The sequence below is a fragment of the Anomaloglossus baeobatrachus genome, chromosome 10 (genome assembly GCF_048569485.1).
Source record: "Anomaloglossus baeobatrachus isolate aAnoBae1 chromosome 10, aAnoBae1.hap1, whole genome shotgun sequence".
Classification (NCBI taxonomy): Eukaryota; Metazoa; Chordata; class Amphibia; order Anura; family Aromobatidae; genus Anomaloglossus; species Anomaloglossus baeobatrachus.
In genome coordinates, this window is record NC_134362.1 from 186,434,721 (window position 1) to 186,457,518 (window position 22,798).

The 22,798-nt window shown below is 48.1% G+C and overlaps 1 protein-coding gene across 1 annotated transcript in view; it reads right to left on the reverse strand.

The window, feature by feature from the left end:
* LOC142254391 (serine/threonine-protein kinase Nek11-like) overlaps window positions 1-16,427 on the reverse strand; it is a 216,387-nt gene extending 199,960 nt beyond the window's left edge. Inside the window, exons 1-4 of the mRNA XM_075325433.1 lie at window positions 16,393-16,427; window positions 16,153-16,318; window positions 13,697-13,815; window positions 4,810-4,874 (exon numbers count right to left, since the gene is read on the reverse strand). Coding sequence (XP_075181548.1) covers window positions 4,810-4,874; window positions 13,697-13,815; window positions 16,153-16,318; window positions 16,393-16,427 — 385 coding nt within the window. The remainder of the gene's footprint in view (window positions 1-4,809; window positions 4,875-13,696; window positions 13,816-16,152; window positions 16,319-16,392) is intronic.
* Window positions 16,428-22,798: the final 6,371 nt, after the last annotated feature.

Below are 22,798 nucleotides of genomic sequence, written 5' to 3' on the forward strand. Positions count from 1 at the left end.
GATCTTTTCACTTTCAGGCTCCATATTTCACCATCCACTACAGCGTTGAGCGTCAGATAACCTTCATTTTATAATCATCTTGGCTATCTCAAACATAAATTTGACTTGCAGCTATTTATCATATGATTAGTTATGCAGATTCTTGTCATCTCACTGCATTGTTACTGTTTTGCTTCTAAAAATCTAAATCAATCTAAATTTTAGTTTGTATTATTTTGCTAGTATTTTGTAAATCCACCTTTGGCTTTCGCTGCCTGAATCCTTCTGGGCTCTCGATCAGATTCAAGAATGTCTCAACTGAAATCTGATCCCAGGTCTCTCCTACACGTTCCCAATATTGGTGTATACTGGTCGCTTCACTTGGGGATGTATATGTGACGCCCTGGGCAAGCCAGGGGTCACAGGTCACAACACTACCACACCCTACACCCCAGTTAGGAACACCAAGGCTAACCTAAAATCCTTGTTGCCTTCCTCCAGGGGCTGATGTCCACACCAGGGGGGTGGGCCAGGCGGTTGGCTCCGCCCACCGAGGAGTTCACAGCCCTGGAGGCGGGGAAACCAGGCAGTCAAGCTAAGGAGGAGGAAGTAGAAGGAAGTGAAGTGGTAGAGGAGCTTGAGAGAGGAGTTAAAGTGGAAGACTAAGTGAGAGTAGTGACAGAAGAGTGACAGTTTGTAAAGCCTGAAGCTGGTCCGGGTGTGTGCCCCGGACTGAGACAGCAAGGTCAGCAGACGACGGTGACTGTCCACAGGAGCGGCTGACCGGAGGTTGCCGAAAGGACCGCGGACGGGTGGTGGCCCGGCGGTACCGGAGCGGTATACAAAGTGAAGCCAGCACCAGTGGCAGGGGCCTTTCGGATCCCGGCAAGGCTAGGAGTCGCCGTGAATTTGCCAAATCCATTAGTGAAGGGGACCTCTGGTTCTCCCAACAACCAAGTCCCGAGTGAAGGCAACAGTCCAACCGTTGGAGAGAGACACCGCCACCGCCAGGGCACCAGTTTCTCAGGGCCAGTGCCTGCGGGCAAAGTAGGGCTCCTCCGGCCCATATCCAAGCCGGGGAGCGGGTTACCGGTGGGAACCCATCGTTACCATCATCATCTCAGGTGCAGGAAAAGGGACCGTTACCGTCAACTACTGGGGAACAGCAAGTGCAGCCGTCCGTGGGAACCGTCTTTCCAGCCGTGTGTTTTACCGAGAACTGTGTCCCTGTCTCAGGCTGAGTGAGTACCACAGTGCCGCAAGGCACAGCGCTGCCCCCGCGTTCCTGCACCCCGTCCAGCCCTGCACCGGCCCCACCATCCCTCATCACCCACCTCATCAGCGGGCCCCGGGACAACTACCCCCTACCCACCTACCCACGGAGGGGAGAACCAACAACTTTGCTGCTCCCTGTCATCGCTCCCGGGATCCCCATACAGAGCAGCGGTGGTGTCCACACAATCACCACAACCGTGGGTGGCGTCACGGACAATAAACAATCCCAAAAACCAATCCCCTTTCACTCACGGGCGAGGAGCGCCGCTCGAGTCCCCGGGATCCGGCCCATCGCTTGAGCCACCGAGCAGCAGCAGGCCGCGGCAGCAGCGGCAGCCGGACCCGAGCAGTGGGAGAGCGCGGCGTCCCCTCCTCCGCCCGCGACATATACAGCTTTTTATTATAGTTTACCCACAAGTGTTGGATTGGGTTGCGGTCTGGGGACTGTGGGGACAATCCAGCTCCTCTACTTCATTGCCACTGAACCTTTTATTCACCAATCTCAACGTATGCTTTTGGTCGTCCTGCTGGAACAGTACTTTGTTCTTCTCATACCTATAGTGTATGAAGTAACTCATCTTGTAGGATCCTCACATATAGATCAGCACTGAGACCATCATCAATCCTGGTCAAATATTCAATGAGTTTGGCTATGAAACACCCCAATATCATCAGGTTTCTTCCACCAAACTTGACAGTTCCTTCAATTTCTCGAACCACTTTCTTCTTTTTCCCTTATGTCTTACAGACCCATTTGCCCCATCAGAGCCGTCTATTGACTTTCGTCTCATCACGCCAAATCACCAGTTTCCAATTTTCTATTGTCCACTTTTAGTACTTTTTTGCAAACTCGAGCCAACGCTTCTTATGATAATATTGAAGTCGAGGTTTGTTCACCTTTTTTCGGGCCACCATTCCAGACTTGTGTAACATGTGCCGCATGGACGTCTGTGATCTCACTATTATGAAGCACACGAGCCGCCTCCACTCTCAGGTTTGTCGCTCCAGAACTGATAGACCTTGTGATGAGCCGACTTGTCGACTACGATATCTTGCCTGGACGCCACCTCTTGGCTTTTTAATGGATTGACGGACTTAATTTCTTATTCTACCAACTGTCATGGTCTCACATGATGCATTTTGGCAATTTTCTTGGCCTACACGCCGCTATCGATGAGCTGGATGATGCTGTTTCTCTTGTCTTGGTAAATCTTCTTCATGGCTGCTCCTCAATTTGAACCAGTGACCTTTTACTTGGGAATCAACCTAATAACACAGTGAGCTAATAGGAAATCTGAGAACAGGTTGTAATTTGTAGTATACAGCTGTAGTGGATAAGTGAGATATGGAGCCTGAGAGTCAAAATATCAAAACATTGTTACCCTTTTGCTCTACAGTGTAAGTATGCTTTTTTTTATTTTATGGCTCATTAGAGACATTGAAAAGATTGTTGTCCAGTTGTAGACAATCAATTCAAGGGATTCTGCTTTGGGCAACCTATAATGGCTACTAGACAAGTCCTGACTATACATTCTTTTTTTTTTCGTTGCTTTCATGTTAGCACTTTGTATGGTTCGTTGCTCATACAAAGGGAAAATGTGAGATCAAGGTACAGTAGATCAGTTGAGGAAAACAGCCATGGTGAAAGCAAAAGCGTCCTTCAGATTCCCTAATGATGCATGCACAGCACAGAGCGATGACTTTGTATGGCTGCCTAGTAACAGGCAGAGGTGAGGACCCTGGATTTGCATTCTTTTCCATTGTGATCCTCTCTGGTGGAATTTCAAAGTGTCATCTGCACTTTATGTAATGCACAACATGCAGGTCCCCAATCCCCAGGGAAGATTCACTTAGGTTGATAGTAGGGGACTACAAGCCGGAAGGCACGACGTCTAACCTAATTACACAATGGATAATGTACTAGAGAGGATACCCATGTGGCTACTAGGGGAGGGTTGTTTTATCTCACATTACTATTCTGGAATGTCTGGAAGGCTTCTGGATAACGTGGAGGTTTCAAGATCTTTTGGAGGAGTTAGCAAATGTCTTGGATGCTGCCAAATTCTCTGGAGAAATCCAAGAAACTTGCCCTGCCTTTATTAAAGGTATACTGTGCAAAATGCTTCATCTTTAGGCGTAACCCAGGTGTAATGCTCTCCGCTGATGAGGTGGAGAGTGGGAGTTGACCCACTGGACCACAACGGGTAGCCAAGCTAACCCTGACATGGGAGGGGATCGACTAAGAAACTACAGGGCAGATACCAGGCGTGACTCTCAGGGCAGTGTTCGGGACTGAGGCAGCTGACCTCCAGGGCAGGAATGGCTGAAATATGGACAGACAGAGTCTCTAGTGCTGATAGGTGCAGGAAAAGACAGAATGGCAGATGTGAGCAGGTACAGATTGCATGGCAGATACAGATAAGTATGGGATACAGGACCTGACAACTATCTAGCTAGAGGGCATTAGCTGTCTAACTGACCATGTTGCTCAGGTACCTCCCCAAGTGGGAGGATGCCTTAAGCGCCTAGTGTCTCTTAACCATAGGCTAAGAGGCACTTCCGGAAATAGGTGCTCTGACCCTGTAAAAGAGCGAATGTGTGTGTGCGCACCATAAGCACACTCCTGGAGGACCTGAGCGGTGTGCACAGACCCCAGGAGTAGGAGGCAGGGGAGACACACTTGGGGGACCATGAGGCAGGGCGTAGTCCAGCCGCAGGGGTGAGTCAGCATCAATGCTGGGGAGAGGTAGAGCAGTGCAAGGACAATGACACTACACCAGGAGTCCAGGTGCACATTTAGACGGCATGTGAGAATGTCGTATAAAAAAAGGGTTGTCATGCAGAAAAAAAACAAATTCAGCATGGTGGATTACACAATCTCCTGCATATCCACTTCCAAAAGTTGTAAATTATGGTTAACCATTGTCTCAATCCACCGATTGTGGTGGGACTGCCAAATCATCTAATGGTTATGGAAGTGTCCCAGTTCTTCAACAATGGCAGATGTTGGGTTTGGAGGAGAATTGGACATGTTGAGCTTCAACACATCCAATCCTTAGTTCTCATGAGAGATAGTCTGCCATCACATTGGCCTCAGCCTAGCTATAGTATTGAGAAGGAATGGACATATAATTGGTGCAACATGTGCACTCGCACAGGGGCCAAAGAGCTAAGGAGGCCCATATAGACCCAAGAGCAGGTGTAATTGTGCAGTTTAATAAGCTATTGGACTGCTAAGAGCCCATATGCTGTTCTCGCTTAAAAGACCTAGTCTCTTTATGTCCGCCAGTGGTATTAAGTGTGGGGAAGATGAGCATGGATCTCCTCTCTGCAAAACCTGAAATGTGTGTGAGGATTTAACACAAGGAACCTTGAAAGACCATGGTTGGGAGTTGTATCAGTGTTGAGCAGTCAATGGGAGGCCCCAATTTAAGCTCAGTTATGGGGTCCCATCACTGGTATGACCAGTGATGATCACCAGTATCAGCTAAGTCTACAAACATGGCTTTCTCCTCTGAGATTAGGCGGTGAGCTGAGTGGAATAACAAACATTACCAATTTTCAGGATCCCGTCCTTCAAGAAAATGTTTTTCGTCTTCAGATCTCTGTGCATCACCAACCTGAAAGAGAAAAGTTAAGAAATTAAATTATGGTCTCCTAAAACTGCTGCCACATGGTCAAAGCGATCTGTGAAGGCCACAGTTTAGGACCTCCGCTATCAATTAGCTATCAATGTTTTCAAATGTTGTACCCCTTAAATGATGAAGGTTATCCATTGTTCTATTAACCAAAGAAATTGGTATGGGTTTGCCAGGTAGCAAATAGTTATGCCAATGTTATGTCTATCATTGCTTTGCTGGTATCACCGGGTTGTCACGCTTGACAGACAGTCCTGTAGTGTCCGGATGTAGAAGGTCGCAGCGTTTGGCTTCACAAGTTGCTCTCTGACTTTCCCTTTTTCCCTTCTTGGGGGTTATCCCTTTCTCCTAAGGACCCTGCGGAGTTCCTCAGCCTTTCAGCTGTTTTGCATCAGCACTGTCTTTATATTCCCACATTTCCCCTCACTCTGTGCTAGTGACAGGTCTAATACCCTTAACAAGTCTTCAGTGCAAGCAGTCGGCTTGCATACATCTGGAGAAACCTTGTTGTTGTTGCAGTTCCTCTCCCCGAGTTATCTGGAGATTAGATATTTGTTCACTTTTCCCTTTGTGTATTCCCGGTGTCCTCTTTAGAGCTCAGTGGGGTTGACTAAGTGCTCATCCCATCCACTCCTTAGTTAGGGCCTATTTCAGGGTCAGCCAGGGTCAGGTATCTTGCTTGGCGCATAGGTGCGGAACCTGTCTAGGGTGGTGAGGGAAACCAGGGGCCAGCAGTAGGCTTGATCAGGGATCACCATTTCCCCTTCTCTAGACACAAGGTTTCCCTTCCCTGTCGCTGTACGCGTGGTTCTTCCCTGGTATGGATGGTGTTTCTGTTGACTTGGTTTGGCTTTCCTCTAAGAATATTTCCATGACAGTGTCTTTTCCTAAATTTCGAGGAAAGCCAAACCAAGTCAACAGAAACATCATCCATAACAGTTCCCCATACCTAGTGTGAAAATATGTTTATTTCTATCTTTCTAACTGCACAATCTACAGATTAAGGGGTTGACTATGCGCTCATACCATCCATCCCTTACCTAGGGCCTATTTCAGGGTCAGCAAGGGTCAGGTATCCGATTTGGCGCATAGATACGGAACCTATTTAGGGCAGTGAGGGACGCCAGGGCCCAGTAGTAGGTTTGGTCAGGGGTCACCATCTCCCTCTTCCCTAGACACAGGGTTTCCCTTCCCTTTCGCCCTTTGCTTGGTACTTTCCCATACCTAGCGTGATAGCTGTTGACTGTATTGGATCTCGTTACTTCTATGGAGGCCATAACAATTTGGCATGTAAAATGTAGTACAATTGAATATGATTGTATTAAATCCTTTCATTGCAAGTTTTTATTTCCTTATCTTTTGACAAATCAGTCCCGGTCCCTGCTTAACACTGGAAGGTTTTACATGTCCTGTCTGACAAATGTCGGTGTGACTTAGCAAATGACAGCTCTGCCTTACTCCAAATTGTCTGAAATTGAATCCTGTTAGACAATGTCATTGACATCACCCAAAATATTGTCCCACTTGATTAGAATGTGTAACTCTTAATTTTTTTGTGGTGCTGCAAGCAAATGGATCACTTACTGACTGATGTCCCTAGAGATTACATCTGATTTTCTGTAGGTAATAAGAGGACACTTCATGACTTGTCTATTAAGGGGGCATCCTAGAAAATAGGGTCCTATCTAAAGCTGATGAATGGGGATATCACTTCACAATGTACTGTCTGTTCACTCTAAAGGTACCGTCACACTAAGCAACTTACCAGCGATCCCAACAACGATAGGGATCGCTGGTAAGTTGCTAGGAGGTTGCTGGTGAGCTGTCACACTGCGACGCTCCAGCGATCCCACCAGCAACCTGACCTGGCAGGGATCGCTGGAGCGTGGCTACACGAGTTGCTGGTGAGCTCACAAGCAACCAGTGACCAGCTACACGTGCAGAGAGCAGGGAGCAGCGCACACTGAGCGCTGGCTCCTTCCTCTCCTAGCTACAGCACACATGGGGTTAATTACCTGATGTGTGCTGCAGCTAAATGTGCACAGAGCAGGGAGCAGTGCACACTGCTTAGCGCTGGCTCCCTGCTCTCCTACTTACAGCACACATCAAGTTAATTAACCCGATGTGTCCTGCAGCTAGCTACATGTGCACAGAGCAGGAGCCGGCAGCACAGGCAGTGAGAGCGGGGGAGGCTGGTATCAAAGGTAAATATCGGGTAACCAAGGACAGGGCTTCTTGGTTACCCGATGTTTACATTAGTTACCAGCCTCTGCAGAAGCCGGCTCCTGCTGCCTGCACATTTAGTTGTTGCTGTCTCGCTGTCACACACAGCGATCTGTGCTTCACAGCGGGACAGCAACAACTAAAAAATGGCCCAGGACATTCAGCAACAACCAACGACCTCACAGAAGGGGGCAGGTTGTTGCTGGATGTCACACACAGCAACATCGCTAGCAACGTCACAAAAGTTGTTCGTTAGCAGCGATGTTGCTAGCGATGTTGCTTAGTGTGACGGGGCCTTAAGAAGACAATATATATTCATTCACAGTGACAGTAATAACCATAATATAGGGTATCTTATTGCTTAATACAGTTGCAATCAAAATTATGCAATCCCTATTGCGAAAACAGTTTATTAACATTTAGAAAATGTGATGCTAGTCACTACTTGTGATAGAGTAGTCAGGAAAGCCAGGGTCTGGTAACAGGAGGACAAGTATGGTCCCATGGAGTACACAAAGGAAAAGTTAGGTCACGATTCGAGGGTCAGAATCCCAGGAAAGCACGTAATGGATTCAGGGAGTAAACTGAGACGTAGTCAGGTAATAGTCCGAGGTCAAAAGCCAGGAGGTCATGACAGGAACAGGGGATGAGCAGAGAGGAGTCAAACAACAGTCTGGGGTCAGGAAATCAAGATCAGAACACAAGCAGGCACTCAGGCCAACAGCACAACTACAGAACCAGAATGTACAACTGGCAAGGTTTTGGGAGAATGCTCACTAAGAAGCAGAGCAATTACCCAAAAAATGGAGCACCTGAGCAATCAGCACCTCCCAGAACCAGCATGGAAGTCAGTGATGTCAATAAACCTGCCATACAGAAGCCCAGGAAAAGACAGCAGAGCATCTACTAATGTGCAAGCTGCACTGCACAGAGGAATCGTGACAGAAACTTTCTGCCTTTTGCAATAAACTAATAATAAAACAAGAACAATTTAAATATTTCAACCCGACCTACTACAAACTTGATGTAAAGCCAGACACCACCTTCTGGCAGTGTTCCTGAGGAATTTTAGACCATGGTCAACTGTGGGGATTATTTTCTTGTTGAAATGACACCCAAACTTCAGCTTCCTCATGGAAGACATGACTTTTTCTCCAAGGGTTGGACACTTGATTGAAATCATCTTGCCCTAAATTCGCTGCAGGGTTACAGATCTAGAGGAAGCAAAACAGCTCCAGAGCATCAATAAGACACCGTCATGCTTCACTGTAGGCATGATTTAGCCATGGCCATGCTTAATGGGGTTGTCCCTTCTAAATCCACAAGTCTGCAGTCACTCAATGTGACTACGGCACTCGTGAATCCTCACATCACACGTACTGTGTGCTTTGAGGTTTCGCCAGTTTCAGAGTCCAAAACGGAGATCACGTGGCAGCGAGTATGCAATATGCATACTCCTGACCAAATTCTGACTAGATGGATGTGGCCTTGCTCAGTGCAAGTGTATTGAACAAGGCTACTCCCATCTAGTCCAAATTTGGCCAGGAGTATGCATATTGCATACTCGCAGCCACATGACCGCCAATCCTAGCTCTCCCACCGCTGAACCCTCACAACACACAGTGCATGTGATGTGAGGATTCACAAATCTGCATGCACATTGAGTGACATTGAGTGACTGCAGACTTGTGAATTTAAACCCAGCAACCCCTTTAACTGTGGGCATCACTGAGCACTGCCATGCTTAACTGTACTCATCACTGTAGGCATCACTGAGCTTCCTCCATACTTCCCTGTAGGCATCACTAAAACCCCACCTTGCTTCACTGTAGGAATTACTGAGTCACCACCACGCTTCACTGTAACAATACCTGAGCCACCACCATGCTTCACTATCACTGAGTGACCACCATGCTTCACTATCACTGAGCCACCACAATGCTTCACTGTAAGAATCACAGAGCCACCACCATGCTTCACTGTATGAATTACTGAGCTACCACTATGCTTCACTGTAAGAATCACAGAGCCACCAGCATGCTTCACTGTAGGAATTACTGGGCTACCACTATGCTTCACTGTAAGAATCACAGAGCCACCACCTTGCTTCACTGTTAAAATCACAGAGCTACCGGCATGCTTCATTGAAAAAAATCACAGAGTCACTGGCATGCTTCACTGTAAGAATCTCTGAGCCACCACCATGCATCACTGAAAGAGTCACAGAGCGACCACCATGCTTCACTGTAATAATCACTGAGCCACCGCCATGCTTCACTGTAGGAATTACTTAACCACCGCCATGCCTTACTGCAAGAATCACTGAGCCACTGCTATACTTCACTGTTATCAATGTGATCTTTTCAGCTAAATGTCTCGTAGACTGATCCATATGCCTCTAAAGTTCTACATTTATTTCATTAGTCCACAAACCAAAATGCTTTATTTATATGGTTTTGACTCTACCAACCAGTCCATATACCCAAAACTATCAATACTGGCAGAACTTACCACTAGGGTGGTAGGTCCCAATGCCACACACACGATGTACTCTCTGCCTGCAAGCCACAAACAGGTCACATTTACATCCTACCACTTAGTCTTTACAGTGATATTTAGGTTCTTTAATAGATTTGCCTTATTATTTAGGCTTTAAACAAAAACAAAAGGTACTGTGCTTAAAAAGAATCTGTAAGGTGATTTTCTAATACAATAAAAATGTTATCTTTAAATATGGCTTAAGAAAACCTTTTCGGATCAGTAAAAGTCCAGTCACACTAAGCAACTTACCAGCGATCCCAACAACGATAGGGATCGCTGGTAAGTTGCTAGGAGGTTGCTGGTGAGATGTCACACTGCGACGCTCCAGCGATCCCACCAACAACCTGACCTGGCAGGGATCGCTGGAGCGTCGCTACACGAGTTGCTGGTGAGCTCACCAGCAACCAGTGACCAGCCACACGTGCAGAGAGCAGGGAGCAGCGCACACTGAGCGCTGGCTCCCTGCTCTCCTAGGACAGCACACATCGGGTTAATTACCCGATGTGTGCTGCAGCTAAATGTGCACAGAGAAGGGAGCAGCGCACAATGCTTAGCGCTGGCTCCTTGCTCTCATAGCTACAGCACACATCGGGTTAATTAACCCGATGTGTCCTGCAGCTACATGTGCACAGAGCAGGAGCCGGCACTGACAGTGAGAGCGGCTGAGGCTGGTAACAAAGGTAAATATCGGGTAACCAAGGACAGGGCTTCTTGGTTACCCGATGTTTACATTGGTTACCAGCCTCCGCAGAAGCCGGCTCCTGCTGCCTGCACATTTAGTTGTTGCTGTCTCGCTGTCACACACAGCGATCTGTGCTTCACAGCGGGACAGCAACAACTAAAAATGGCCCAGGACATTCAGCAACAACCAACGACCTCACAGCAGGGGCCAGGTTGTTGCTGGATGTCACACACAGCAACATCGCTAGCAACGTCACAAAAGTTGTTCGTTAGCAGCGATGTTGCTTAGTGTGACGGGGCCTTAAGTCTTATTGCTCTAAGTTATCCTGTTATGTTGTTGTAAGCTCCAGAGAATTCAGTGTGAAGTAGTAAGAAGTCAAGTGTAGGTAAATACAAACTGCATAAGCGCTGCTCCACCCTCCCACCTCTCAGTGCTTTTAGTGCTGAATTTGCACTGCTGCCCCCACCTATACTCCCTCCCACCTCTTAGCAGTGATATTGAATGCACTAGTAGGTGGTTGGGGAGAGGGGTGAATATGCTAATTGTATTTATATAAGTTTGACTAGTGTGTACAGACACCAAATTCTATAGACCATACAACAAGATAACAGGATAAGGTACAAAAATAAAACTTCCTGATCCTGAAATATCTCCTTAAGCTCTATTTAAAGATAACAGGAGAAGGTAGAGCAATAAAACAGACTGATCCTGAAAGGTCCCCTTAAGCCCTATTCAAAGATAACAGAAGAAGGTAGAGCAATAAAACTGACTGATCATGAAAGGTCTCCTTAAGCCCTATTTAAACATAAATGGAGAAGGTAGTGCATTAAAACTGACTGATCATGAAAGGTCTCCTTAAGCCCTATTTAAAGATAATAGGAGAAAGTAGAGCAATAAAACTGACTGATCCTGAAAGGTCTCCTTAAAGGCCCAGTCACACACAACGACTTACCTGCGATCCCGAAAACGATGCGACCTGATAGGGATCGCAGGTAAGTCGCTGGGAGGTTGCAGGTGAGATGTCACACAGTCAGATCTTACCAACGATGCAGAACAATACTGGTCGCAGTAGCGACCTGTATAACGATCTCAGCAGTCACTGTGACCCTGTCACACAGTGTCAAACACAGCGATGTGTCCTGCCCAGCAGGACATCACCTTTGAAGAAAATGGCCTGGACCATTCTGCAACGACTAGAGATCTCACAGCAGGGGCCTGATCGCTGGTAAGTGTCACACATAACGAGATCGCTAACGGGATCACAACTGCGTCACCAAACGGACTCAGCTGCGATCTCGCTAGCGATCTCGTTATGTGTGACGGTACCTTAAGCCCTATTTAAAGATAACAGGAGAAGGTAGAGCAATAAAACTGACTGGTCATGAAAGGTCCCCATCAGCCCTATTTAAAGATAACAGGAGAAGGTAAAGCAATAAAACTAACTGATCCTGAAAGGTCTACTTAAGCCCTATTTAAAGATAACAGGAGAAGCTAAAGCAATAAAACTGACTGATCCTGAAAGGTCTACTTAAGCTCTATTTAAAGATAACAGAAGAAGGTAGTGCATTAAAACTGACTGATCATGAAAGGTCTCCTTAAGCCCTATTTAAAGATAACAGGAGAAAGTAGAGTAATAAAACTGACTGATCCTGAAAGGTCTCCTTAGGCCCTATTTAAAGATAACAGGTGAAGGTAGAGCAATAAAACTGACTGATCATGAAAGGTCTCCATCAGCCCTATTTAAAGATAACAGAAGAAGGTAGAGCAATAAAACTTACTGATCCTGAAAGGTCTTCCCTAAAGGCCCTGTCACACTAAGCAACATCGCTAGCAACATCGCTGCTAACGAACAACTTTTGTGACGTTGCTAGCGATGTTGATGTGTGTGACATCCAGCAACAACCTGGCCCCTGCTGTGAGGTCGTTGGTTGTTGCTGAATGTCCTGGGCCATTTTTTAGTTGTTGTTGTCCCGCTGTGAAGCACAGATCGCTGTGTGTGACAGCGAGACAGCAACAACTAAATGTGCAGGCAGCAGGAGCCGGCTTCTGTAGAGGCTGGTAACCAATGTAAACATCGGGTAACCAAGAAGCCCTGTCCTTGGTTACCCGATATTTACCTTTGATACCAGCCTCCTCCGCTCTCACTGTCAGTGCCGGCTCCTGCTCTGTGCACATGTAGCTGCAGCACACATCGGGTTAATTAACCCCATGTGTGCTGTAACTAGGAGAGCAAGGAGCCAGCACTAAGCAGTGTGCGCTGCTCCCTGCTCTGTGCACATTTAGCTGCAGCACACATCGGGTTAATTAACCCGATGTGTGCTGTAACTAGGAGAGCAAGGAGCCAGTGCTAAGCATTGTGCGCTGCTCCCTGCTCTGTGCACATTTAGCTGCAGCACACATCGGGTTAATTAACCCGATGTGTGCTGTAACTAGGAGAGCAAGGAGCCAGCGCTCAGTGTGCGCTGCTCCCTGCTCTCTGCACGTGTAGCTCTGTGCAGTGGTAACCAAGGTAAATATCGGGTTGGTTTCCCGATATTTACCTTAGTTACCAAGCGCAGCATCTTCCACGCTGCGCTGGGGGCTTGTCACTGGTTGATGGTGAGCTCACCAGCAACTCGTGTAGCCACGCTCCAGCGATCCCTGCCAGGTCAGGTTGCTGGTGGGATCGCTGGAGCGTCGCTTAGTGTGACATCTCACCAGCAACCTCCTAGCAACTTACCAGCGATCCCTATCGTTGGTGGGATCGCTGGTAAGTTGCTTAGTGTGACGGTACCTTAAGCCCTATTTAAAGATAACAGGAGAAGGTAGTGCATTAAAACTGACTGATCATGAAAGGTCTCCTTAATCTCTATTTAAAGATAACAGGAGAAGGTAGAGCAATAAAACTGACTGATCATGAAAGGTCTCCATCAGCCCTATTTAAAGATAACTTTACCATTCTACATCAAAATCACCTGACAGATATATTTAATATAAAACTAAATAAGGAAATAACAAACAAACAAACATAAAATGTGCAGAAACTGTATAAAAAAATTGAAAAAGGAAAACATTCTATACTTTACAGTCCTTTGTAAGAAAGTCCTTTGTAAATCTGCACTCTTATGGGGGATTTTATTTAGGGGGTTGAATAATTCTGAGACCGTAGTGGTCAGTAAAAGTGGCATTTTATGCTGAATTTGAAGGAATCACCTGGGGTTTTTTTTAGTTGTGTTTAACTTTTTGCATTGTCCTTGTTTGATTGGTTTATTGGACAGAGTAGAAACTTTGTGACTTTCGTTAATAAACCTAATTTGCAATGGGAGTTGAATCGTTTTGATTTCCTCTATATACTGCTGTAATTGTAGACGTGCCTCACCTCTCGTGAAGATAGTTGACTCCAAGAAGTAGCTGGATGAACCACTCCATGACGTGTCCTTCTGTTAGGTCCTCTCCTTCGTCTTTTTGTCGCTGGATATAACAGTCAAGATCTCCACCCTGAGAAGTCATAAAAAATCATAAAATATTTTACTTCTTCTATAACAGTCCCTAAAGGTATACTCAAAAGTAATATATCTGTACATAACAAGCATGACAAACACCCCCACATCACCGGAGGCGAAACACTGCAAAATCCACAAGATGAAATTAAAAAGCAATAAATGCACTTAATACGTATTATTTTACTTTGTCTTTGAAGTGGGAAAGAAGAGTTTTAATAAAATGTCGTTATGATCCTAAATAAATCTCTGCTGCTTGGAAGGCTTTTCTTTTTTTTTCTTTTCAATCCATACTTGTTAAAGGGGTTACTTTAAAATAAGCTGATGCCTCCTCTTTTTGGCAAATCTGGCAGCAAGTGTATAATTTTCATGCAGCGCCACCACCACTGTGGCGTAACTAGAGTTTGATGGGCCCTGATGCAAAATTTGGACCTGGGACCCCCCTTCCCCGCATATTGGTCAGATGTATTTATATGTATGTACACATTAAGCGTTTTAAATCCTATAAAAATAGACAAGTCCCCCTCCATTATGTAGTACTGTCCCCATCCTGTTCTAATGTCCCCCATCCTGGCCTCCTTCCTGGTAAATATGTCCCCCATCCTGGTATATATGTCCCCCATCCTGGGCTCCTTCCTGGGAAATATGTCCCTCATCCTGGTAAATGTGCCACATCCTGGGCTACTTCCTGGTAAATATGTCCCCAATCCTGGTATATATGTTTCCCATCCTAGTATGTCCTCCATCCTGGTGTATATGCCACCCGGCCTAGTAAATATGTCCCCCATCCTGGTATATACATCCCTCATCCTGGTATATACTGTCCCCCATCCTGGTATATACTGTCCCCCTACTGCCATATATGTGTCTCCCCTGGGCCCCACACTGATATATATGTCCCCATCCTGGGTCCTTACTGATATGTATGTCCCCCTCAGTGTGTATATGTCCCCTCCTGGATCCTTCCTGGTATATATGTCCAGTTCCTAACATATATGTCCTCCTTATATATATATGTTCCTATCCTAGTTTATTTGTCCCCTTCTTAGCATATATGTCCCAATCCTGGGCCCCTCCTGCTATGTACATCCCCCTCCTGGGCACATTCTGGTATATATGTCCCCATCTGGTTTCTGTCTCCTTCCTGGTATATGTGTCCTCCTCCTGGTATATATGTCCCCATCCTGGTTTATTTGTCCACTTCCTAGTATATATGTTCAAATCCTAGACCCTTCCTTGTATGTATATCCCCCTACTGGGCACATTCTGGTATATATATCCCCATACTGGTTTTGTCCCTTTACTGATAGATACGTCCTCCTCCTTGTGTCTATGTCCACCTCCTGGTAAATTTGTTTGTTGCAAAAAGAAAAAACAAAAATATTTACTCACCCTCCCTGGCTCCCACGTCGTATGGCGTTCTCTCTGAACCGCGATGCATTTCAGCTGGATGTGCGCTCACCAGATCTTTTATTATAAATTAAAAGAGGCGTTACCAATGTGAGACAAGTATATCAGGAGAGGAGACTGTCAGTCATTGCATGTCTCATACTGGTAATGCCCTCTTTCATTTCAAAGTTAAATGGGTACAGCACCACCTTTTATGCAGCATTTCTTTAATAACGAACCACCACCAGCTTATTCATGCATTCAAAAAGTGTGGATTAGTCTAGGCAAGCCACAGATACAAAAGATCCTGTTGATTGATCCTGGGTTTTATTTTTAGAAATCAACATGGGGGCGATTACTGGAAGTTAAAACCTTGTTGAGCTCCCAGTTGTGTCATGTGTGACCAGATTTAAAGGCCCCGTTACACGCTACGATTTATCTGACGATATGTCGTCGGGGTCACGGTTTTCGTGACGCACTTCTGTAATCGTTAGCGACGTTGTTGCATGTGACACCTACGAGCGACTCTGAACGATCGCGAAAATCGTTGATCGTCGAAACGTCGTTCATTTTTAACATCTCGTTCGTCGTTTTGAATGCAACAGACATATTGGTACGTTTCACATCCTGCCAACGACCAACAACATCCACACGACCGCCTTGGTCAAACAATATATCGCTGAACGATGTTGTGTCGTTTATGAGATGTGTACGTGTGACCGCTACAAAACGACCTATGTGCGATCTCGGCAAATCGTTTCAACGATCTGGGTGCGTCACATCGCTAGTGAGACCGTCAGATAAATCGTAGCGTGTAACGGGGCCTTTAGTCTAGGTATCTGATTAATTGATTGTACAAAGTACGTTTGGAGGACATCCCAATGTTCATTTTAACATTTCATATACACCATATAGCCATTGGCCATTCCTAGTGTTAGCGTTATACCTCACAATATTCGGTAACGATGCAGAAATCTTTTTTTTCTAGGAAACTTGTGAAGAACTGGACAATGAATGGGTGCCTGAGGTTGCCTAGTAGTTTGGCCTCTCGAGCGGAAGGAAGCGTGGCGTCTTCTCTCATGTTACTGCATGGAATTCTCTTGATGACTTTCCTGTAAAACAATTATAACATAAGCTGGTATTGGACAAGAACATGTATGCAAAGAATAAGTCTCCTATGACTGACCATAGAACAGGGGTTTTATTTAGGATTGTCCTCATCCCCTTCCTCCTGTGCCCAAGGGTTATACTACCGTGTTGACCCCAAAATAAGGCAGGGTCTTATATTATTTTCTACTCTAGGGCTTATTTTCAGGGGATGTCTGGGATTTTCCCATGAACAACAATCCACATTTATTCTTAAACCAAAAAATCAACATTTATTCAAAACTAATCATCACATTCTAGATCTAGAACATCAAAATTTTGTGTTAATCCGATGCGTCAGATACACATTTTCTTATCTGATTTGTTATTCTCATGGTGCATACCCGTCCTATAGTGGTGGGTACAGACCATATTTACAAAGGTTTAAATTATCTGCTTAAATGTATTATTCCTCATGTACTGCTAAGTTCATACCCAAAATAAAGCAGATACCCCCTAAAAGAATCGCGCATACCAGACCCCAAACAATTAGTGTTGGCAAATGAATGGTCTCTCACATACAAATCTGCATCACCATCAAGTCCTCCTGTGTTAATGGCAAGGGACCTGACAGTGACGCAGATCTTTGTAAGAGAGCCCATCCACCATCTGCACTGGCCAAATGTAAATGTATATTTGGTCTGGCGAGTGCATTGGTTTTTTTTTTAGGGTGTGTCTGAGTGGCGCCTCCAAGGCTTCAGTCACCACAGAGTACTGCACCTGATTTAAAGTGTAGTGCTTAACCTGGATCCGGAGGAGGTCAGTACTGGTTTCACCACTTACACACTCAAATACACCACCAAGTTGCCCTCCCCACTGGGGACTGGGCTAGAGTAGGGTCTTAAGGTAGGCCTCAAACATGGGGGACACCACCCACTAGTGACAGGGACCCGGGGAAGGAGCAACCACCAGGGGGAGTCAGGAGCCAACACAACAGTTAGGAGTTCTCCAGCAGGAGAGGAAGGGAGCAGACGTGTCTTACCGGTGCTCCGGTGGAACACAGGAGTTTTTCTTGCGGTTGCCGAGGTGTGAGCTTAGTCGCTCCCTCGGAACCGGCGACACGCAGGGTGCAGGACCCTGGGGAAGATCCCACTTCAAGTTGGTTTTCCAGAATCAGCCGGGACAGGGAGGTTTCAAGCTTCCCTGGCCACAAAGAGCCCGAAAGCACAGTGCCAGATAGGATTCGGGCTCTTGGACAGCACCAGGCCCCATTGCGGAGCCGCGGTACCTGCAAGTAGGGACAAGAGTACTACTCGAGATGGTCTGGGGTCCCCAAGTAGCTTTAAGCCACGGGGATCCAACACACAAGGCGCTAGGAGGAGGGGGCTCACCAAGCATCACACTGGATGGACCTCCAAAGGAATCCATGTTCGACGGGGCACATCACAGCAAGTGACCGGTACTACCTGAGCGAGCGGCAGACACCTGGAACCACAGCATTTGACTCAGACTCTTATTATCGGCGCCGCAGCCCCGCGCCACGGCGCCAAAGGCCTTTGCCATCACTACTCCCCTCATTATCCTCCCTGGGCCCGCTCCACCTGTGGGGAGTGATACCATCTCTGCTGCTATTACCATCTGCCCCGGAGAACAGCAGCGGCGGCCAATCCCTGGCCGCGTACCACAGGTGGCGTCACAACAATCTTCCTACTACAACACCCATCATCCTCCTTTCCTTTTATTGTACACCTCAAGGCACGAAGCTGGGCAGGCCACCGTGACATCCCAGACTACCACACCAGACCGGTGACAAGTAACTCAGGTACGAGACCCCGAGCCTGATTCCGCCCTTCCCCCTGGGTGCTACATCTGCTTTGTTTTGGGGGTGTCTGCTTTGTCTTGGGGGTGTCTGCTTTGTTTTGGAGGTGTCTGCTTTGTTTTGGAGGTGTCTGCTTTGTTTTGGGGTTGTCTGCTTTGTTTTGGGTGTGTCTGCTGTGTCTTGGGGTGGTCCGCTTTGTTTTGGGGTTGTCTGCTTTGTCTTGGGGGTATCTGCTTTGTTTTGGGGGTGTCGCCTTGGTTTTGGGGTGTCTGCTTTCTTTGATGAAGAAATAGAGGAATTATGCTAGGCTCAACCACTGTTAGTCTGGTGTTCAGGAGAAAAAAGTCAATACAAACTAGAGAAGAACCCTGGCACACAGTTCAGGAAAAAATTGAAAGAGTCAATGGGTTTGTGGTATGCTCGTGATTTATTCAAGGTTGTCAAAGTGATAATACACATGAACGGTTCTGTCCGATGCTTCGGCTCATAAATGAGCCTTCATCAGGGACAAAATGATACTAGATAAAACAGGATATAACAAAAAGAGAATGCAAATCTCAATATGACATCACATAGGATATACAGAAAAACATACAAAAACATTTTTCACAAAATTGACCTGTGAAAGATATATAAAAAAGGGGCGATATCTATGCATGAGCAATGTGTGTGGAAATAAAAGAGTGACACTAATGCTGCATGGTGATGTGTCCATGAATCGGAAAAAGAGGAATAACGTAAGAAAAAAGGGGGGGTGAGAGAGGAAGAAAGAGGATGAGAGCAAGAGAACAAGAAAGAGAGAAAAAAAAGGAGAAGAAGGAAGAAAAGAAAGAAAAAAAGAGGGAAGAAAAAAGGAAGAACAGGAAATAAGAGGAAAAAGGGAAAAAAGGAAGAGTCCTGATGTATTCTTTAACATTTTTAGCTGCTTGATCACACCTTTAAGGGCTTATTTTTCGAGCAGGGCTTATATTTGAAGCATGCTCAAAAAAGCGCCAAAAGTCCTACTAGGGCTTATTTTTTGGGGGAAACAGGGCACCTTTTTTGGATTCATAGGGGAAAAAAATACCAAGATGAGTTAACGAATGGCATGTGCCCAGGGCTGTATTTTGCCTTCGTGCTGCCCTAGGCACTTTAAGTGGTCGCGCCCCTTAGTGACAACGTAACACTGAGTTTTCGCACACGACATCTGTTTAAGGCAGATCTACTCTGTAAAACACTTGAAAAAGTATCAATGAGAAACGAAGGGCACTAACCCCCCCCCCCCATGGGGATCACCACAGGCACATCAAAACATAGCATGAGTATAAAATATTCCCACCACACCGTCCCCACTTATATACTGTGACTGTCACACTGCCCCTAATAAACTACACACTGCCCTCCCTTATAAATTATATCCACCACACCTTCCTCAATTATGAAATATGATCTGCACATTGTCCTCACATCATGCTGCCCCCTCCTCACAATGTCCCATGCATGCTGCCCCCTCCTAACAATGTACCATGCTTGCTGCCCCCTCCTCACAATGTCCCATGCATGCTGCCCCCTCCTCACAATGTCCCATGCATGCTGCCCCCTCCTCACAATGTCCCATGCATGCTGCCCCCTCCTCACAATGTCCCATGCATGCTTCCCCCTCCTCACAATGTCCCATGCATGCTGCCCCCTCCTCCCAATGTCCCATGCATGCTGCCCCCTCCTCCCAATGTCCCATGCATGCTGCCCCCTCCTCACAATGTCCCATGCATGCTGCCCCCTCCTCACAATGTCCCATGCATGCTGCCCCCTCCTCACAATGTCCCTTGCATTCTGCCCCCTCCTCAGTGTCCCATGCATGCTGCCCCCTCCTCACAGTGTCCCATGCATGCTGCTCCCTCCTCACAATGTCCCATGCATGCTGCTCCCTCCTCACAATGTCCCAATCATGCTGTCCCCCCTCCCAATGTCCCATGCATGCTGCCCCCTCCTCACAATGTCCCATGCGTGCTGCCCCCTCCTCACAATGTCCCATGCGTGCTGCCCCCTCCTCACAATGTCCCATGCGTGCTGCCCCCTCCTCACAATGTCCCATGCATGCTTCCTCCTCCTCACAATGTCCCATGCATGCTTCCCCATCCTCACAATGTCCCATGCATGCTGCTCCCTCCTCAGTTTCCCATGCATGCTGTTCCCTCCTCACAATGTCCCATGCATGCTGACACTCTCCATGAGCTCCTAATGCTGCCTTCCTCTTTTTCATAATGACACCTCCATGCTGCCCCATTCATCATACTAAGACCATCACACTAACGCTTATGCTGAGACACCCCTCCCACACACACACACACACACACACACACACACACACACACACACACACTACCCCACTCTTGATATTGACTCCCCTACATTGCTCCACTCCATACTGAGCCCACACATGCTGCCCCTTCTCCATAATGAGCTCCCAATGCTGCCCCCCTCTCATTCTGAGTCCTTACACTCCCCCGCCATCGATTTTGTCATTGCACTATCCCTCAACCCTTGTCCTCTGTCTCTAGGATTGGCCCCTCTCTCCCATTCCCCCAGCAGCAGCCGCTCTCCCCCGCCTTCACCAGCAGCCTCTCCCCCAGCATCAGCCTCTCTCCCCCCAGACCCCCCAGCATCAACCTCTCTCCCCCCAGCGTCCCCCAGCTTCAGCCTCTCTCCCCCAGCCTCCCCCAGCATTAGCCTCTCTCCCCCAGCTTCCCCCAGCATCAGCCTCTCTCCCCCAGCATCAGCCTCTCTCCCCCAGCTTCCCCCAGCATCAGCCTCTCTCCCCCAGCTTCCCCCAGCATCAGCCTCTCTCCCCCAACTTCCCCCAGCATCAGCCTCTCTCCCCCAACTTCCCCCAGCATCAGCCTCTCTCCCCCAGCTTCCCCCAGCATCAGCCTCTCTGCCCCCAGCATCAGCCTCTCTTCTCCCAGCCTCCCCCAGCATCAGCCTCACTCCTCCCAGCCTCCCCCAGCATCAGCCCCCCCAGCATCAGCCTCCACCCTCCCAGCCTCCCCCAGCATCAGCCTCTCTCCTCCCAGCCTCCCCCAGCATCAGCCTCCCCCTCCCAGCCTCCCCCAGCATCAGCCTCTCTCCTCCCAGCCTCCCCAAGCATCAGCCTCCCCCATCATCAGCCTCCCTCCCCCAGCAAAAGCCTCCCCCCTCCTAGCCTCCCCCAGCATCAGCCTCTCTCTTCCCAGCCTCCCACAGCATCAGCCTCCCTCAGCATCAGCCTCTCTCCTCCGAGCCTCCTGCAGCATCAGCCTCTCCCAGCATCAGCCTCCCTCAACATCAGCCTCTTTCCTCCCAGCCTCCCCCAGCATCAGCCTCTCTCCTCCCAGCCTCCCCCAGCATCAGCCTCCCTCAGCATCAGCCTCCCTCCTCCCAGCCTCCCCCAGCATCAGCCTCTCTCCTCCCAGCCTCCCCCCTCCCAGCCTCCCTCAGCATCAGCCCCCTCCTCAGTGTCCCATGCATGTTGCCCCCTCCTCACAGTGTCCCATGCATGCTGCTCCCTCCTCACAATGTCCCATGCATGCTGCTCCCTCCTCACAATGTCCCAATCATGCTGTCCCCCCTCCCAATGTCCCATGCATGCTGCCCCCTCCTCACAATGTCCCATGCGTGCTGCCCCCTCCTCACAATGTCCCATGCGTGCTGCCCCCTCCTCACAATGTCCCATGCGTGCTGCCCCCTCCTCACAATGTCCCATGCATGCTTCCTCCTCCTCACAATGTCCCATGCATGCTTCCCCATCCTCACAATGTCCCATGCATGCTGCCCCCTCCTCACAATGTCCCATGCATGCTGCTCCCTCCTCACAATGTCCCAATCATGCTGTCCCCCCTCCCAATGTCCCATGCATGCTGCCCCCTCCTCACAATGTCCCATGCGTGCTGCCCCCTCCTCACAATGTCCCATGCGTGCTGCCCCCTCCTCACAATGTCCCATGCGTGCTGCCCCCTCCTCACAATGTCCCATGCATGCTTCCTCCTCCTCACAATGTCCCATGCATGCTTCCCCATCCTCACAATGTCCCATGCATGCTGCTCCCTCCTCAGTTTCCCATGCATGCTGTTCCCTCCTCACAATGTCCCATGCATGCTGACACTCTCCATGAGCTCCTAATGCTGCCTTCCTCTTTTTCATAATGACACCTCCATGCTGCCCCATTCATCATACTAAGACCATCACACTAACGCTTATGCTGAGACACCCCTCCCACACACACACACACACACACACACACACACACACACACACACACACACACACTACCCCACTCTTGATATTGACTCCCCTACATTGCTCCACTCCATACTGAGCCCACACATGCTGCCCCTTCTCCATAATGAGCTCCCAATGCTGCCCCCCTCTCATTCTGAGTCCTTACACTCCCCCGCCATCGATTTTGTCATTGCACTATCCCTCAACCCTTGTCCTCTGTCTCTAGGATTGGCCCCTCTCTCCCATTCCCCCAGCAGCAGCCGCTCTCCCCCGCCTTCACCAGCAGCCTCTCCCCCAGCATCAGCCTCTCTCCCCCCAGACCCCCCAGCATCAACCTCTCTCCCCCCAGCGTCCCCCAGCTTCAGCCTCTCTCCCCCAGCCTCCCCCAGCATTAGCCTCTCTCCCCCAGCTTCCCCCAGCATCAGCCTCTCTCCCCCAGCATCAGCCTCTC